The following is a 15267-nucleotide window of genomic DNA, read 5'->3' as shown; positions in this document are numbered from 1 at the left end:
TTCTGAGTTTCTGGAAAGGGTTTGTGACAACCTCAAAACTCTGAAACAGAATTTCGAAACATATTTTCCAAATAATTTTTATAAGAAATTTCTGTGGGTTCGTGATTTCAGGCTTACAGTCATGAGAATGGCCTTTCGTTATTGGAAAAAAATGGTTAATTGAGCTTTCAAGTGACAATGGGCTTAAAATGCAATTTTGTGATCTTGGTTTGGCTCAGTTCTGGACCTCACTTTCAGTCAGAAGTGAATTTCCCAAATTATCTGAAAAGCATTGAAAATCATCATGTAGTTTTCTACAACTTATGAGAAAGGATTTTCATCACTCCTTCAAATAAAAACAAAATACAGAAATCGTCTTAGTGTGTGTGCTGATTTTTGACTGAAGTTGACCAATATTGAGCCAGATATCCAGCAGCTCTGCAAGGGCCAAGAAGCTCAACCATCTCATTAAAAGTAAGTAGTAACATATTTATATTATATTATTTATTTGTTTAATAAAAATTAAAACTTAGTTCATTGATGATACACTTTTAATTGTTTACTTCCAATTTAATTACGTTTCTATATCTATTCAAAACATACTTTTAGATTTATTATGTTATAAATGGCACAGTTTTTCCCAAATGTTGGTAATCCCCACATAGGTCAACAAAATTACATAACTTAGTGGTCCGTAGAATTGTTTTAGGCATTTTACTGGTCCTTGGGCTTAGAATGGCTGAGAAATGCTGTTGTAGATCCTGAAATGTCATTAAATGATATTTGTTTTGTGAAGTAGTCATGCAGTTATAGCCATCATCAGGATTAGAGTGTTGCAGTGTCTTCCATCCATCCATCCAAGATGGATTGAGTGCCCTGATTAAGTGTTATAGGCAATTAATGCAGCCAGCATTTCATTCCTCTTCTGCATCCCCTGAGGACAAGTATTTTTGTCTATGGATATGTTTTCATAGGGCCAGTTAGGCTGTTTTAAGGTATGAAAGACTCAAGTCTCCAGGAGGGGAAAAAACCCTCCACTTCTGAATGAGACTGGCTAACTCACCTTTAATTCAAAAGCTCTGATAAAGGTTCTTTGTGTCATAGATTGGATTTGAACCTAGGTCTTGATAACCAAAGGGCTCTGTCAAAACCACCTAAGCTATGGAAGCTCTTACAGTGAAAGGGAAATGTTTAAGCCTAGAGCCTAGGTGCTCTTTGTTGGTACTTGGTATCCTTATTTGCTGAACAGGAGGCCTTTGAATCATAGTATACCATATCTTTGGGGATTTTGCATATCATCTTTAAATTAGAGAAACCTTTTCTAAAATCTGCAGTTGCATTTTAAAAGTAAATGCTGACCCCTTGATAAATATCAGTGTATATTAACTCCAAAATGAAGCTTTTGTTTAAATCCCCTCACCTAGCATCTGCTGCTTGTGTAAGTTTCTGAAAAAAATTATTAACTCTCATCTTTTATGGTTTCCAGAGAGAAACAATTTTTTTTTTCTCTCTCTCTCTCTTTCCAGAACATAACTGCAACTTTCTAGTCTGACTTGAAGCATCCTTTAAAAATGCCTTCCAAAAGCATGAACTGTTGGTATCAATTTTCATTGATATGGAAAAGGCTTACAATAAGTCATGATACTTCTTGGATAGCAGAATTTGACTGCAAGTCAGCTCATCTCCTATTAATGGTGCAGTGAATCGTGATAGTGTTGAAAGACCTACCTAACTTGGATCTCAGAGGGAACTTTGCTCTTTTTATCAAGAAGTTTTTATCCAATTGAATCTTCCAAGTGGGAAACCACTCTCTCCTGACCCTATATCCAAAAGGATGGAGTCTCACAGGGTTCAGTTTTAAGTGTCACAGTTTTTTTTTTTTTTTTTTCTTTTTTTGAAATCAAGGTGAACTTGATAACCAAGGAATTTTCTCCAGGTGTAAGGAATGAACTCTTTGTAGATGACTTTACCATCTTCTCTTATTCATATAATATGAAGGTCACAGAATGACAACTGTAGCCAGCCATTGACCATCTTTCAGAGTGGACACTTGCAAATGGACTCAGATTTTCACAGCAGAAGTTTGTGTGCACTTTTGTTGTAGATGTGGTCTTCATCCCAATCAAGAACTCACTTGGACAAACATTCCGGTCTGAGTTCTTGACTGGGATGAACATCCTTTGCATCTTATCTTCGCTCTCTTGATATACTGACAGATATACCTTGTTCCATTTGTACCATGCACTGATCAGATAGAAACTTGATTATGCATCCCAATCTATGCTTCTGCCAGAAAGAGTACCCTGTGATGGTTGAACCCTGCCCACTATCAAACCAAAAGAATTGCAGTTGGAGCATTTTGGACATCAATTTCTAGTCTGTATGTTGAGGTAAATGAACTACCTTGTCACTTCAATGTCAACAGCTGTCTCTACTGTATGCTACGAAAATCCCTGCAAGACCATCCCATGTAGGCAACTATTCTTTGCCCAAAGTGGGAAAATTTGTTCAACATTGATCAAAATGCTATAAAATGCTTTGTGTAACTGCCTTTGGTTTGCAAACAAGAGCTTTCTCACAAGCACTAGATATTGTGGTATACATACATACCACTATGCAGCTTTTCTTCTGTGTAGGTCGAAGAAATCAGTCCTTTGAGCTAAATAGCCCCATAAAGCTTGTAGGAGTCAGATTTTGTGCCTGTCTACCTACACTGATGTTTCCAAATCAGGGTTCTAGTGGGATCCCCTGCTGTCTTTTGAGACAGCATAACATCTGTTCAGATTCCACTGGAATGTAACAATGTTACTGTTGATCTGTACCATAAAGGTACAGATCAACAGTAACAATCTTGCTTTAAATTACATAAAATTACAAAGGTGTTATACATTGAGTGGCCACTTGATTAGGAATACCTCCCCATTTAGGAAAATAGACCATTTCTGAAGATATTGAATCACGTGGCTACAGCTTGCTACATAAATCAGGCAGATAGACATCTGGCAGTTTTTTGCATTTAATGCATCAGAATGGATAAAAGGCATGACTTTATGCATGGTATGATTGTTGTTGTTGCCAGACATGCTAATTCCAGTATCTCACAAACATTTACTCTTCTGGGCTTTTCTTGCAAACAGTGTTTCAGGTGAGTGGTATAATAGCCAGACAACTGGAAGCCAATGGCAGTCCTGGATGGAAACAACTCATTGATGAGGAGGGTCACAACCAGTCAAATCACAGCTCAGTACTGATTTTTGCAACATCATCTTGGAATGCACAATTTGTTGCATGCTATCATGGATGGAGTATAGTAGCTGATGACCATTGCAAGTCCCTATGCTGTCAGCTAGGAACAAGAATGCATCCACAGTGTGCACATGATCCCTAACACTGGAGAAATGTCACCTGTCTGACAAGTCCTGTTCTGTACCATATCATACTGATGTAGTCAGCATGATATAGTATAGTCCACAGTCCACTTATGTTGTCCCCATTTAGGAAAATGGACCATTCCTGAAGATTTTGAATCAGGTGATTGCAGTTTGCTATATAAATCAAGCAAGAGGTGTTTTGTGTGTGATGCATCAGAATGTCTAAAAGGCATGACTTTGAGTATAGTAAGATTGTTGGTGTCAGTATATCACAAACATCTACTCTTCTGGTCTTTTCATGCATAACAGTGTGGAGTGTACCAAGAGTGGTGTAATAACTTGACAACTTCAAGCCAACAGCAGTCTTGTGAATGAAAATATCTCATTGATGCACAAGGTCAGAGGAGGAAGAGAAGAAGAATGACAAGGGTTGTGAAAGGTGATGGGGAGGGACACAACCAGCGAAATCACAGCTCAGTACAATAGTAGTGGGAAGTATTGTGAGAACATAATCTTAGAGCACACAGTTTGTTGCATGTTGTCACTGATGGGATACAGGAATAAACGACCATCCTAGGTCCTAATGCTGTCAACTAAGAACAAGATGATGTGGCTTCATCAACACTGGACAGCTGACGACTGGAAAATGATTCCTGGTCTGATGAATCCCAGTTTGTACTGTATCATGCTGATGGCAGAACCAGATTATGGTGGCAACAACATGAAGACATGGACTCTTCCTGCCAAGTATCAACAGCTCAGGCTGATGGCAGGGGTGTAATGGTATGGAGTGTGCTTCTTTGTCGCATGCTATTTACTGTTACCAGATACCAGTTGAACACCACCTGAATGCCATAACCTATCTTAACATTGTCGCTGATCATGTTCATTCATAGCTGCAGTTTACCCAGCATCAAATAGGTACAATGCCACAAAGAATACATCTGTTCTTAAGACAAAAGTCTCACTCAGTATTAAACTGTTTCTGATAAAGTGGCCACTCAATGTCTGTACAGAATCATGACAATAAGAACTGCAGGCAATAAGAATAAAACTGCAAAAATATTCAAAGCTCTCTTGCATCCAACATCTCTTCTCTCAGTTGTGAAGCTACACTTAAATGTGTTCCTTGTGTTGGATCCCAAGCCACATTGAGCTGCAGATGCCATAGCTAGGTCAAATCATTTCTCAGCTTCCATCATCTGCATGTCTCTGTACTGATTGCAGCAGCTCATAAAGCAAGAACTTATATCCAATTGACAATCATTGTGGAATTGAGACACCGACATTGATCTTTATCAAATCAACCCTGAAATTAAACTCTGGCAGTTGGATCTTCTCGTGGACTATAAACTGTAAGTTGTTTTTGTATGGCTCTGCATAGGTCATAGCCATTTTACATGCTCTTTTCTAATGTGGGATGATAATGCATGTGTGTGTGAATTCTACTGTTAGTTTTATCCATCATACATATTTGTATCAATTCCCAGCATTTTGTCAATGAGTGTCTGTAGTTACTATTTTAGTCATATTAATTATTATTATTATTATTTGACACCTCCAGGGAGTCCAAAGACTCGTTGAGGGAGAGTGTGCCAACAGCATCGAACGATTGGTCCCCTTCCAACAACTAACCAACTAACCTAACTAACCAACTAATAACCTGTCTCAGCCCTGTACACTTGGATTTTATCAGATTCATCATGTGTTATTTTCATTTTTAAATTTTTAGAGCATTATTATTTATCTTATACAGATTATGTACATATTATATATACAATTTATTAGTTTTATTAATTAAATGTGGATAAATATTACTGCTGTGATATTTATTTGTACAGTATGATCTTAGCTGTTCTTGTATCACTAAACCCAAAACTAAACCAAGCATGCATATTGAAGGGGTACCCTTATGATTTCTCATTGCTGCTGTGCATTACTTTTATTAAATCTGCCTAAGTTCTCTCTATCGTTTAATCTCATATCATTAACAAACCTTAAAATGTGAGATATCTTTTTCTTTTCATTTTATTGAAATCTGCCAAAATCTCAAGAAATATTTTTAGAATTTGGCTCTTGATGGAATGAAGACACTGAAATGACTTGCTGTTTAAACTAGTGATGAACAATCATCTACTTTCAGTTCAATATTTGATATGTCTATTATTATTAATTACTATTCAAGACTTCCATGGAGTCAAAAGATTTCTAGGAGGTCCATATTAGACAACACGCTCTATCATACTTAAACTCGTGCAGTGTTTTCGCCCTCTCCACCCTATTAGGTGATGTATTCCATGGCCCAGCTACCCTCCATGAAAAAAAAAATCACTTCTCATTATTATAAATTCGGCTATTATAGCCTGTTTTTGTTTAGGAGTGACCCTTATTTAAATATATTGGCTATACTCAGGGGGTATATATATTTAGAGCATTATTGGTGAGTAAAGAAGGCAATTAAGGTAGAATAAAAGAGGTGAAAAAAATTTTTTGGTATATACCTTTATTGATTCTACAATGTCTTCCACTTCCATGATCTCGCTGGAGGTTGTTTACAAGCAGGGGGGGGGGTGTTTAGACGCAGGAAAATAAGTTTAGATAACCCGGGTTAATATTAATAATATATATATAAATGTATACATATATTATTTTGAATTAGGGTGCACTTTTGTGGGGGGGGGGAGGATAAAGACTATTATGGCAACTGGAGGTGGGTTAACGGGGTGTGGAGCCGTTTCGGTCGTGTGACCATCCTCAGAACTTTGTCGGAAATGAGTGTAGGGCTATGTCAGGGCAAAGTTGCAACTGCCAAATAAGGGCATTAGTTGTCGCTACATGGCCGGAGGTGTGGCTTAAATTGTAGGTTCTGGACCGTCTAACATTCGAAAATTAAGTAGGGGCGGTGGACGTTGATAGAATTTTCATCGCATCTTATGGCAATAATCTCGGATATTCTTAGCATTGTTTTGTTGTCTTGTTTGTCTATAATTGACCTTGTCGATTTGGGGAATATGTTTTAGTTCAAGAGCATGAGCTGCAATCTCAGTCTTCCCTGTACTCTGTGTTTTATTTTTCTTTTTGGTGTTGCGATGTTTTTTTGTGTTCAGATGTTCCGGAATGGGAATATTGCAATCCCTGAAGTGCTCTTGCAGTCTAGTCCATAGGGACCTAATTGTGGAGCTGGTGTAGGTGACGTCACAATCCCCTTGACAAGGAAATTTGTAGACAACGTTGTGGAGTTCAAATATTTCTTTGTGTGTGAGAGATTTTTTAAGTTTTAGGAGAGTTGCTAATTTTTGGTTCGTGGTGAATACTAGTTTATAATCTGTGTTTTTGAAAATGTATTTGTAGGCTTTGTATGTGTTTTGGATGTATGGCAATTTGATGACCATATGTGTCGTGAAGTCTGTTTTGGTTGTATTATGGTTATGACGGGATTTTGCCATATTGTTCGCGTAATTTATTAGATGTGTAGGATAGTTGCAATTTTTGAAAACCTGTGTTAAATATTTTAATTCTGTGTTAAGATAATTGCTGTTGGTTGAGAATTTGTAAGCATTGATAAATTGTGATAGGATGACTGGTTTTTTTGACGGAATATGGGTGATATGAATTGAAATGGAGGTAATTTCCGATATGTGTGGGTTTGTGGAATATCTTTGTAGCTATCTTGTTATTGCTTCTGATTAATGTCAAGTTTAAGAAATTGATGGATTTTTTCTGTTCTGTTTCTAAGGTGAATTGTAGTCTGTTACTTAGAAACAGAACAAATCCATCAATTTCTTAAACTTGACATTAATCAGAAGCAATAACAAGATAGCTACAAAGATATTCCACAAACCCACACATATCGGAAATTACCTCCATTTCAATTCATATCACCCATATTCCGTCAAAAAAACCAGTCATCCTATCACAATTTATCAATGCTTACAAATTCTCAACCAACAGCAATTATCTTAACACAGAATTAAAATATTTAACACAGGTTTTCAAAAATTGCAACTATCCTACACATCTAATAAATTACGCGAACAATATGGCAAAATCCCGTCATAACCATAATACAACCAAAACAGACTTCACGACACATATGGTCATCAAATTGCCATACATCCAAAACACATACAAATCCTACAAATACATTTTCAAAAACACAGACTATAAACTAGTATTCACCACAAACCTAAAAAATCTCTCACACACAAAGAAATATTTGAACTCCACAACGTTGTCTACAAATTTCCTTGTCAAGGGGATTGTGACGTCACCTACACCGGCTCCACAATTAGGTCCCTATGGGCTAGATTGCAATATTCCCATTCCGGAACATCTGAACACAAAAAAACATCGCAACACCAAAAAGAAAAATAAAACACAGAGTACAGGGAAGACTGAGATTGCAGCTCATGCCCTTGAACTAAAACATATTCCCCAAATCGACAAGGCCAATTATAGACAAACAAGACAACAAAACAATGCTAACAATATCCGAAACTATTGCCATAAGATGCGATGAAAATTCTATAACGTCCACCGCCCCTACTTAATTTTCGAATGTTGGACGGTCCAAAACCTACAATTTAAGCCACACCTCCGGCCATGTAGCGACAACTTTGGCAAAGTTGCAACTGCCAAATAAGGGCATTTGCAACTTTGCCCTGACATAGCCCTACACTCATTTCCGACAAAGTTCTGAGGATGGTCACACGACCGAAACGGCTCCACACCCCGTTAACCCACCTCCAGTTGCCATAATAGTCTTTATCCTTCCTCCCCTTCTCCTCCCCCACAAAAATGCACCCTAATTCAAAATAATATATGTATACATTTATATATATATTATTAATATTAACCTGGGTTATCTAAACTTATTTTCCCGCATCTAAACACCCCTCCCCTGCTTGTAAACAACCTCCAGCGAGATCATGGAAGTGGAAGACATCGTAGAATCAATAAAGGTATGTACCAAAAATTTTTTTCCACCTCTTTTATTCTACCTTAATTGCCTTCTATACTCACCAATAATGCTCTAAATATATATACCCCCTGAGTATAGCCAATATATTTAAATAAGGGTCACTCCTAAACAAAAACAGGCTATAATAGCCGAATTTATAATAATTGTTTTAAGAGGAGTAACATGGTTTTTTTTCCCAGATTCTATACTTAATCACTTCTCATCTTGCAGCTTACAGGGATGGCCTCTTGTCCTTTTTATATATGCAAGATTTGCCTAGTATTGTTAACTACCTTTCAACATTTTAAATGTCTCAAGCATATCACCTCTTCATCGTGATCAGTTCACTGGGCTTTCTTCAGTACCTTCACAATAGCCCAGTAATAGTGTGTAGCTTTAAATCGATGGATCCCAAATTTCAAGTCGTTATATATCATTGCTTTGAACTTTCACAACATCAGCACTACCAACTCTTCCCAAATTCACATTGTCTACAAATAATAGAATATCCCCTTGTAATCTACTGATAGTGTCTCATTGATATAAAGGTTAAACAGTAGAGGTTCCAGTACTCTGAGTTCTATGGAACCCTATTTGTGACTTCTTTCTTGTTGCTGTTCCCTTGCACACAATTCTGTTATCTATCAGATAGCTAATCTCCACTCCAATCCATTTTACTAACCTGATATCTAACTCTACATTCTGCAACTTGAATATCAGCTTATGTAGCTCCCCAAAAAAATCAGTATGTGCCTTTACTTCATCATCTACTCCTGTTACTTTACTGTAACAGGTAGTCAGATTATGGAAATAAGTGCACCTCTGAACACATCCAAGCTGACCCTCATCTGCATTTGCATACAATCCCTCACTAATTTCTCTAAAATCTTAACTGCAGAAGAAATATGAACTGTTGTGTTGTTTTTGACATCACCATTCCACCACTACCCACATGCAACTTGCCCTGTCTTTTCTCTTGGGTACCTTTCCCATAGCCAAACATTGAATAGCCATGTCATTGGAGCTGTCAGTTCCTTAGCATGTTTTCTTAAAACATATTGCAAAATCCTATCCAGTCCTACCGCCTTGTTTGACATTCTGAGTACTTGGTATTTGAAACACCCTCATGCACTTCTAAACTTTGAACCCTCCCCATTTCTCTAGTAATAAAACCTCCTTTTCCAAGATGAAGTGCCTCAATAAAGCAATCATTAAACAACTCTACCTTGTCATCTGCATTGGGCATTTGATCCTCATTTTTGTCTGTGTCATTCTTCCACAATTTCTTCTCCTTGGATTAAGAGCTACTCTCCTCTCTTACTCCAGTTTACTGAGTCTCATATAACTGCTCTCCACCTGTCTTTTTATACTTTTTCCATAACGTCTTTCATCTGCAGTTACTGTTTGATTTCATTGGTCATCTATTCACACCAAAATGTTCTCTCTTTCACTTAAGATGTGCAACTTAGCATGACAAAGTCCTTCTTCATTAACTTCCATGATTTGGTGATATCTCTCCATTATAATTCCACATAAATTCCTTTCTCTTTGATACTTGTGCATGCCTATTCATCCTCTAAGTGTACATGGTCACTCTCACCAACTAAGGGCAAGGATGAAATTTCAGTTATAATCATATCCTCTGTTGTGACCAGAACTCTTAAATTTTGTGTTCCTTTTATTGCATGTTTGCCTAAGATATTTGTCTCTCAAGTATTCCAGAAATTCCACTCCCTTAGTATTATATCATTTCTGCTTCCCAATTTATACTGCTATAATTAAAATCTATCAGGATGATCATGCATTTTGCACTTGCCAAACTAAACTTTTTATTAAAACCAAGGTCCTTCTACAGGAACCAAGGTACTGCAATTTATGATTTTGGTACTTCAGTTCCTATACTGATACTCAGGCATAGTGAAAAGAAAGCACAAAGCTTCATTTCCATAAAAGCATAACTAATACAAAATAAAAGTGGATCTGACAACCATTTTGAATTTCCTTTGCGGTAGCCATGTCCCTTTGTTATACACATTGTATATGTACTGTATATATGGTATTGCATTTTTGTACAATATTGCGTATTGTAAAGCTTCTACCAGGATCTTATAATTCTAAAGCATTTTACTGCCACATTAACTTTTTATCTGTGCCTTGTTAATAAAAATGTACACATGCTTTCATCTCTCTCTCCGATGTACTTCTGTTCTTAACTAGCCTTGTGAATATTAAATTATGCACATTTGAACATTTACTTATTATAACTTTTTTTTTTTTATGTAGGCATGCTGAAGTAATGAAAAAAATAATACAAACAGTGATGGAAGGTGGTGGTGAACTAGGAGTTCATATGTACCTTATAATTTTTCTCAAATTTGTGCAAGCTGTCATCCCAACTATTGAATATGATTATACTCAGAACTTTACAATGCAAAACTTATAAATATTATTTGGACATATCTGTATTATTTTTTTTTAAATAAATGAATCTTAAATTTTATAAAAGTGTACTTATCTAAATTATTTTAAAATTATATATGCTTAAAACTGCTTTACTTTATGAAGTATGTTTCTTTATGGCTTTTTAATTTGCAAATAAATTAATGCAAATAGCTAAAATGTCTTGCATCACTTATTTTTCTGTTTTGGTTGGTACTAGGACATTTAATATAGTTTATCAGTAGACATGTCTTACATTTTAGGACTATTTTTGAATGCTTATTTTGTATTGCATTTTGTTTTTTGCCATTTTCTAGTTTTTGTTTGTACCAGTGAATTACATGTAAAACTAGAGAAACACTTATAAAATTTAATCCATATACAGGGTGTTTTAGGAGGAATAGTAATATTTTTTTAGATGATAGTATCAATTATTCTGAGTAAAAAAAGTTCATATAAACGTTTGTCCAATTTCCAGTGGATGCAGAGATACAGCTTATTGAAACTGGCACATAAAAAGCTATAAAACAGAAGAAATATGACTGCTGTTAACAGTACCAGTCTCTTGCAGTTTGTTTTGAGCATTAGTAAATACTCTCGAATCCAGTAATCTGTGTTCATGTATGAGAGGTATTAAAGAACAATAAATGACTTATTGTATGTATTTTATGACTGTTTGAATACAAAACATAAATAATTAACAAATACTGTAATTTACAGTTCATAATAAATGTTTGAAAATTCCACTGCCAACCTCAATGCATGCAGCTCATGTGGTAATAGTACATATTGTTCTTCTGAAATGGTCTTGACATTCTTTTATGAGGATAGCATTATCCATTATGCGAGTGATCGATTCATCTCTTGTATTTACCTTTTCTTTGTATACTTTGCTTTTCATTCATATCCACAAACCAGAATCTAAGGGAGTGAGCACTTGAAGACCTTGGTGGCCAATGAATGGGACCACCGGGCCAATCTATCATTCAGGGAAAATTAGATTTAGATATTGTGTCACCTGATGACTAATGTGCAGGAGCTCCAACATGCTGAAAGAATATACTAATCCTTGTAGCCAAGGGAAAATCCACCAGTAATAATGGAAGTTCATTTTGCATAAATTGTAGATAAATGGGTCCTGTAAGACGATTTGGTAACACAACAGGCCCAGTCAAGTGATTGTCAATCATACTGAACCACACATTTACAGAGAAGCTGGGTTGGAAATTTCTTTCTACAGTAGTATGTGAATTTTCGTCTGACCACTGATGCTGGTTATGAGTGTTGTTGATACTGTCATGGGTGAAAGTAGCTTCATTGGTGAACAGCATTAATGGAATTAATCAGCGTTTTAGCATTTATCCACTAACAAAATGCCAATCGACTGCCTTAATCTCCTGGAAGAAGGTGTTGTGTTGCACCCACTGTATGTGAAATGGATACAAACCTTGCTCGTATAGCTTGCCATGCTCTTGTATGTGGCACATTGATACGTGCAGAAATTCTCCATGTGCTCATAGGATTACATTTTACTGACTGAAGAATATGTTCTAATTCATCCACATTTTGTTCATTTTCATGTTCAGAAGAAATATGACCGCTGTGAATAGTACCAGTCTCATGCAGTTTGTTTTGAACACTAGTAAACATTTTTGAATCCGGTATTCTGTTGTCAGGTAACTGTCGATAGTATTCTCTACAAGCTGCAACAGCACTTCTTTTAAAAAAAAATACAAACGAACATCATATTTAGCATGTTTAAAGATATGCGGCATTGTTAATAACACTTCTAACATGAATGTTGAAAGTTTATTTTTCACTTGGGTTAGAATATAATAAATTTAGTTTAATCCTTTATCCAAGTGTGAGCAAACAAAGTTTGTACCTGAAAGTATCTTCAGGACTGGGGTTAGGTGGTACAACACCAGGGCGACTCCTTGCAAAGGTGGAGCAAGATACCAACACTACTATCTCAGTATCTCCCATAGCGCAAAACACATCTCCTTGCGGATATGTCTAATGTTATGCATTAAGGGAAGGGCCACTACCCAGACTAGTTTAGACCTTTATTGAGGTCTCTTCAGTGGGAGCCAGGCCCAAGTGGAGATACCAGTCAGAAGCATTAGCAGGGTCATCTCTACCTATAGGAGTTGCCAATTGGTGTGCCACCTTTGTAATAAATTACTCTGGATTTAGAGGAAGATGTTGAAAGTTTATTTTTCACTTGGTTAGAATATAATAAATTCAGTTTAATCCTTTATCCAAGTGTGAGCAAACAAAGTTTGCACCTGAAAGTATCTTCAGGACTGGGGTAAGGTGTTCTAACCAAGTGAAAAATAAACTTTCAACATCTTCCTCTAAATTCAGAGTAATTTATTAAAAAGGTGGCACGCCAATTGGCAACTCCTATAGGTAGAGATGACCTTGCTAATGCTTCTGACTGGTATCTCCACTTGGGCCTGGCTCCCACTGAAGAGACCTCGATAAAGGTCAAAACTAGTCTGGGTAGTCGCCCTTCCCTTAATGCATAACATTAGACATATCTGCAAGGAGATGTGTTTTGCATTATGGGAGATACCGAGATAGGACTCTTGGTAGCTTGCTCCACCTTTGCAAGGAGTCGCCCTGGTGTTGTACCACCTTACCCCAGTCATGAAGATACTTTCAGGTGCAAACTTTGTTTGCTCACACTTGGATAAAGGATTAAACTAAATTTATTATATTCTAACATGAAATTGCATCAGGTTATACTTCTTGGTCACATCTGAGTCAGATGTGACTCAGAATAAATAAGAATCAAGGTCTAATCCTACTGGAAATTTGGAAAGCTTTAATCAGATCATTAAACATCAAAGAAATGAACTTTCACGCCAGTTACATTATGTCTCTTAACAAATAAAACATGTTTCCGAGACACACTCATTGTCTCGCACAATACTAATTTTGTATGAATTAGAACTGTCAGTTAAAACCTAGTCTGTTACCTTCATATAGCTTAGCAATTGTATTCCCTGAAGATGCCAATAGCAAAAATCGGTGAAACTTGTAGGATGATAAATTAAAACTCACTTGACTAACATTCAAAAAAAAGTGTTATAGTTATTGATTTTAATCATTTTTTCCCAAGTAAGCCAAGTTTGCACCTGAAGTATTTTCAGGTCTGAGGCAACTCGTGGTAAAGGTGGCATTACTCTGATCACTTACCTAAGTATCCCATAATCGGTGGTGGCTAGTGGCTTGAAATCGTGGGAGTGCTGCAACTTTCGAAATATACATACACACTGTAAGTACAGTGTATACATGTTTGGATAAAATATCAAAATTATGGTAAAAATGAAACATGAAAAAATATTGTTCATTATCTATGAAATTATACAGTTTGTTATAATTCAAAATTACTTAAAAATAAAATATATTCTTGTTTTCTGTGAGAGTCAACATGGATTTGTGAAGGGGCGCTCTTGTTTTAGCAATATGCTAGCCTTTTATGATAAAATTACAAGATGAGGGGAAGGCATATACTGCCATTTTCTTAGACTTAGCGAAGGCATTTGACAAGGTGCCACATGATAAGCTGATATTTAAGTTGCAGCACATGGGTCTGGATGTCAGATTGGTCAACTGGAATCAGGATTGGCTGTCCGATAGGTATCAAGAGTTGTGTATGGTGGAGCAGTTTCAAGGAAGCAGAGGGCTACAAGTGGGGTCCCACAGGGCTTAGTGCTGGGATCTATATTGTTTAACCTTTATATCAATGACATTGTCAGTGGATTGCAGGGGGATGTTCAGTTGTTTGCAGATGATGCAAAGCTAGGAAGGATTATTAGTAATAGTGCAGATGCAGCAGCCCTGCAAGAGGATTTGAATAAGCGAGATAGATGGGCAAATGAAGGGGGGTGTCAGTTTAATACAGCAAAATGTAAGGTCTTGAGTTTGGGAAACATCGATGGGACACTGCATACTCTATGGGAGGAGTTATACTGAAGGAAGTAGGGTAGACAAAAGATCTGGGATTGATAGAAACTTGAAATTTAGGGGACATATTACAAAGGTGGTGAAGGTAACACAGAGGATTGCTGCAATAATGAGAAGGACACTGACCTGCAGAGATAAAACAGTTATCATTCTGTTGTAAAAGACCCTGATCAGACTACACTTGGGCTATTGTTCTCAGATTTGGTCCCCAGGATTTGAAGGGGATAAATTAACTGTGGAAAGGGTACAAAGGTGGATAACAAAGATGGTTTCAGGACTGTACAATGATGGTTATGGGGGTCGGTGGATAGGAGAGGTGATATGATTCAGACTTTTAAACTGTTGAGAGGTGGTTACAGGGTTGACACCTGGAAGTTACGAAAGGAAACTGTGAGCAAGAGGGTGAGGAGTGGTTTCTTTGCATGGAGGGTGGTTGAACCATGGAATGCATTGCCTGATGGAGTGGTGAGAGCGAGAATGGTCAAGGAGTGGTATGATAGAATTTGTGTTTCTTAGGGGGGACCTCCCCTCGATGAGTCTTGA

The 15267-nt window shown here is 36.9% G+C and overlaps 1 protein-coding gene across 1 annotated transcript in view; it reads left to right on the top strand.

Annotated features, from left to right (window-relative positions):
- The window catches only part of Atg3 (Autophagy-related protein 3), a 178808-nt gene extending 167395 nt beyond the window's left edge, over positions 1-11413 (top strand). Inside the window, exon 9 of the mRNA XM_090412361.1 lies at positions 10594-11413. Within this exon, the coding sequence (XP_090268487.1) occupies positions 10594-10753 (160 nt within the window). The 3' untranslated portion in view covers positions 10754-11413. The remainder of the gene's footprint in view (positions 1-10593) is intronic.
- Positions 11414-15267: the final 3854 nt, after the last annotated feature.

Source organism: Typopeltis vanoorti, chromosome 22 (assembly GCF_054136105.1).
Source record: "Typopeltis vanoorti isolate ZY-2024b chromosome 22, IOZ_Tvanoo_1.0, whole genome shotgun sequence".
Classification (NCBI taxonomy): Eukaryota; Metazoa; Arthropoda; class Arachnida; order Uropygi; family Thelyphonidae; genus Typopeltis; species Typopeltis vanoorti.
Note: the sequence above shows the minus strand (reverse complement) of the source record. Positions and strands in the feature narration are given on the sequence as shown.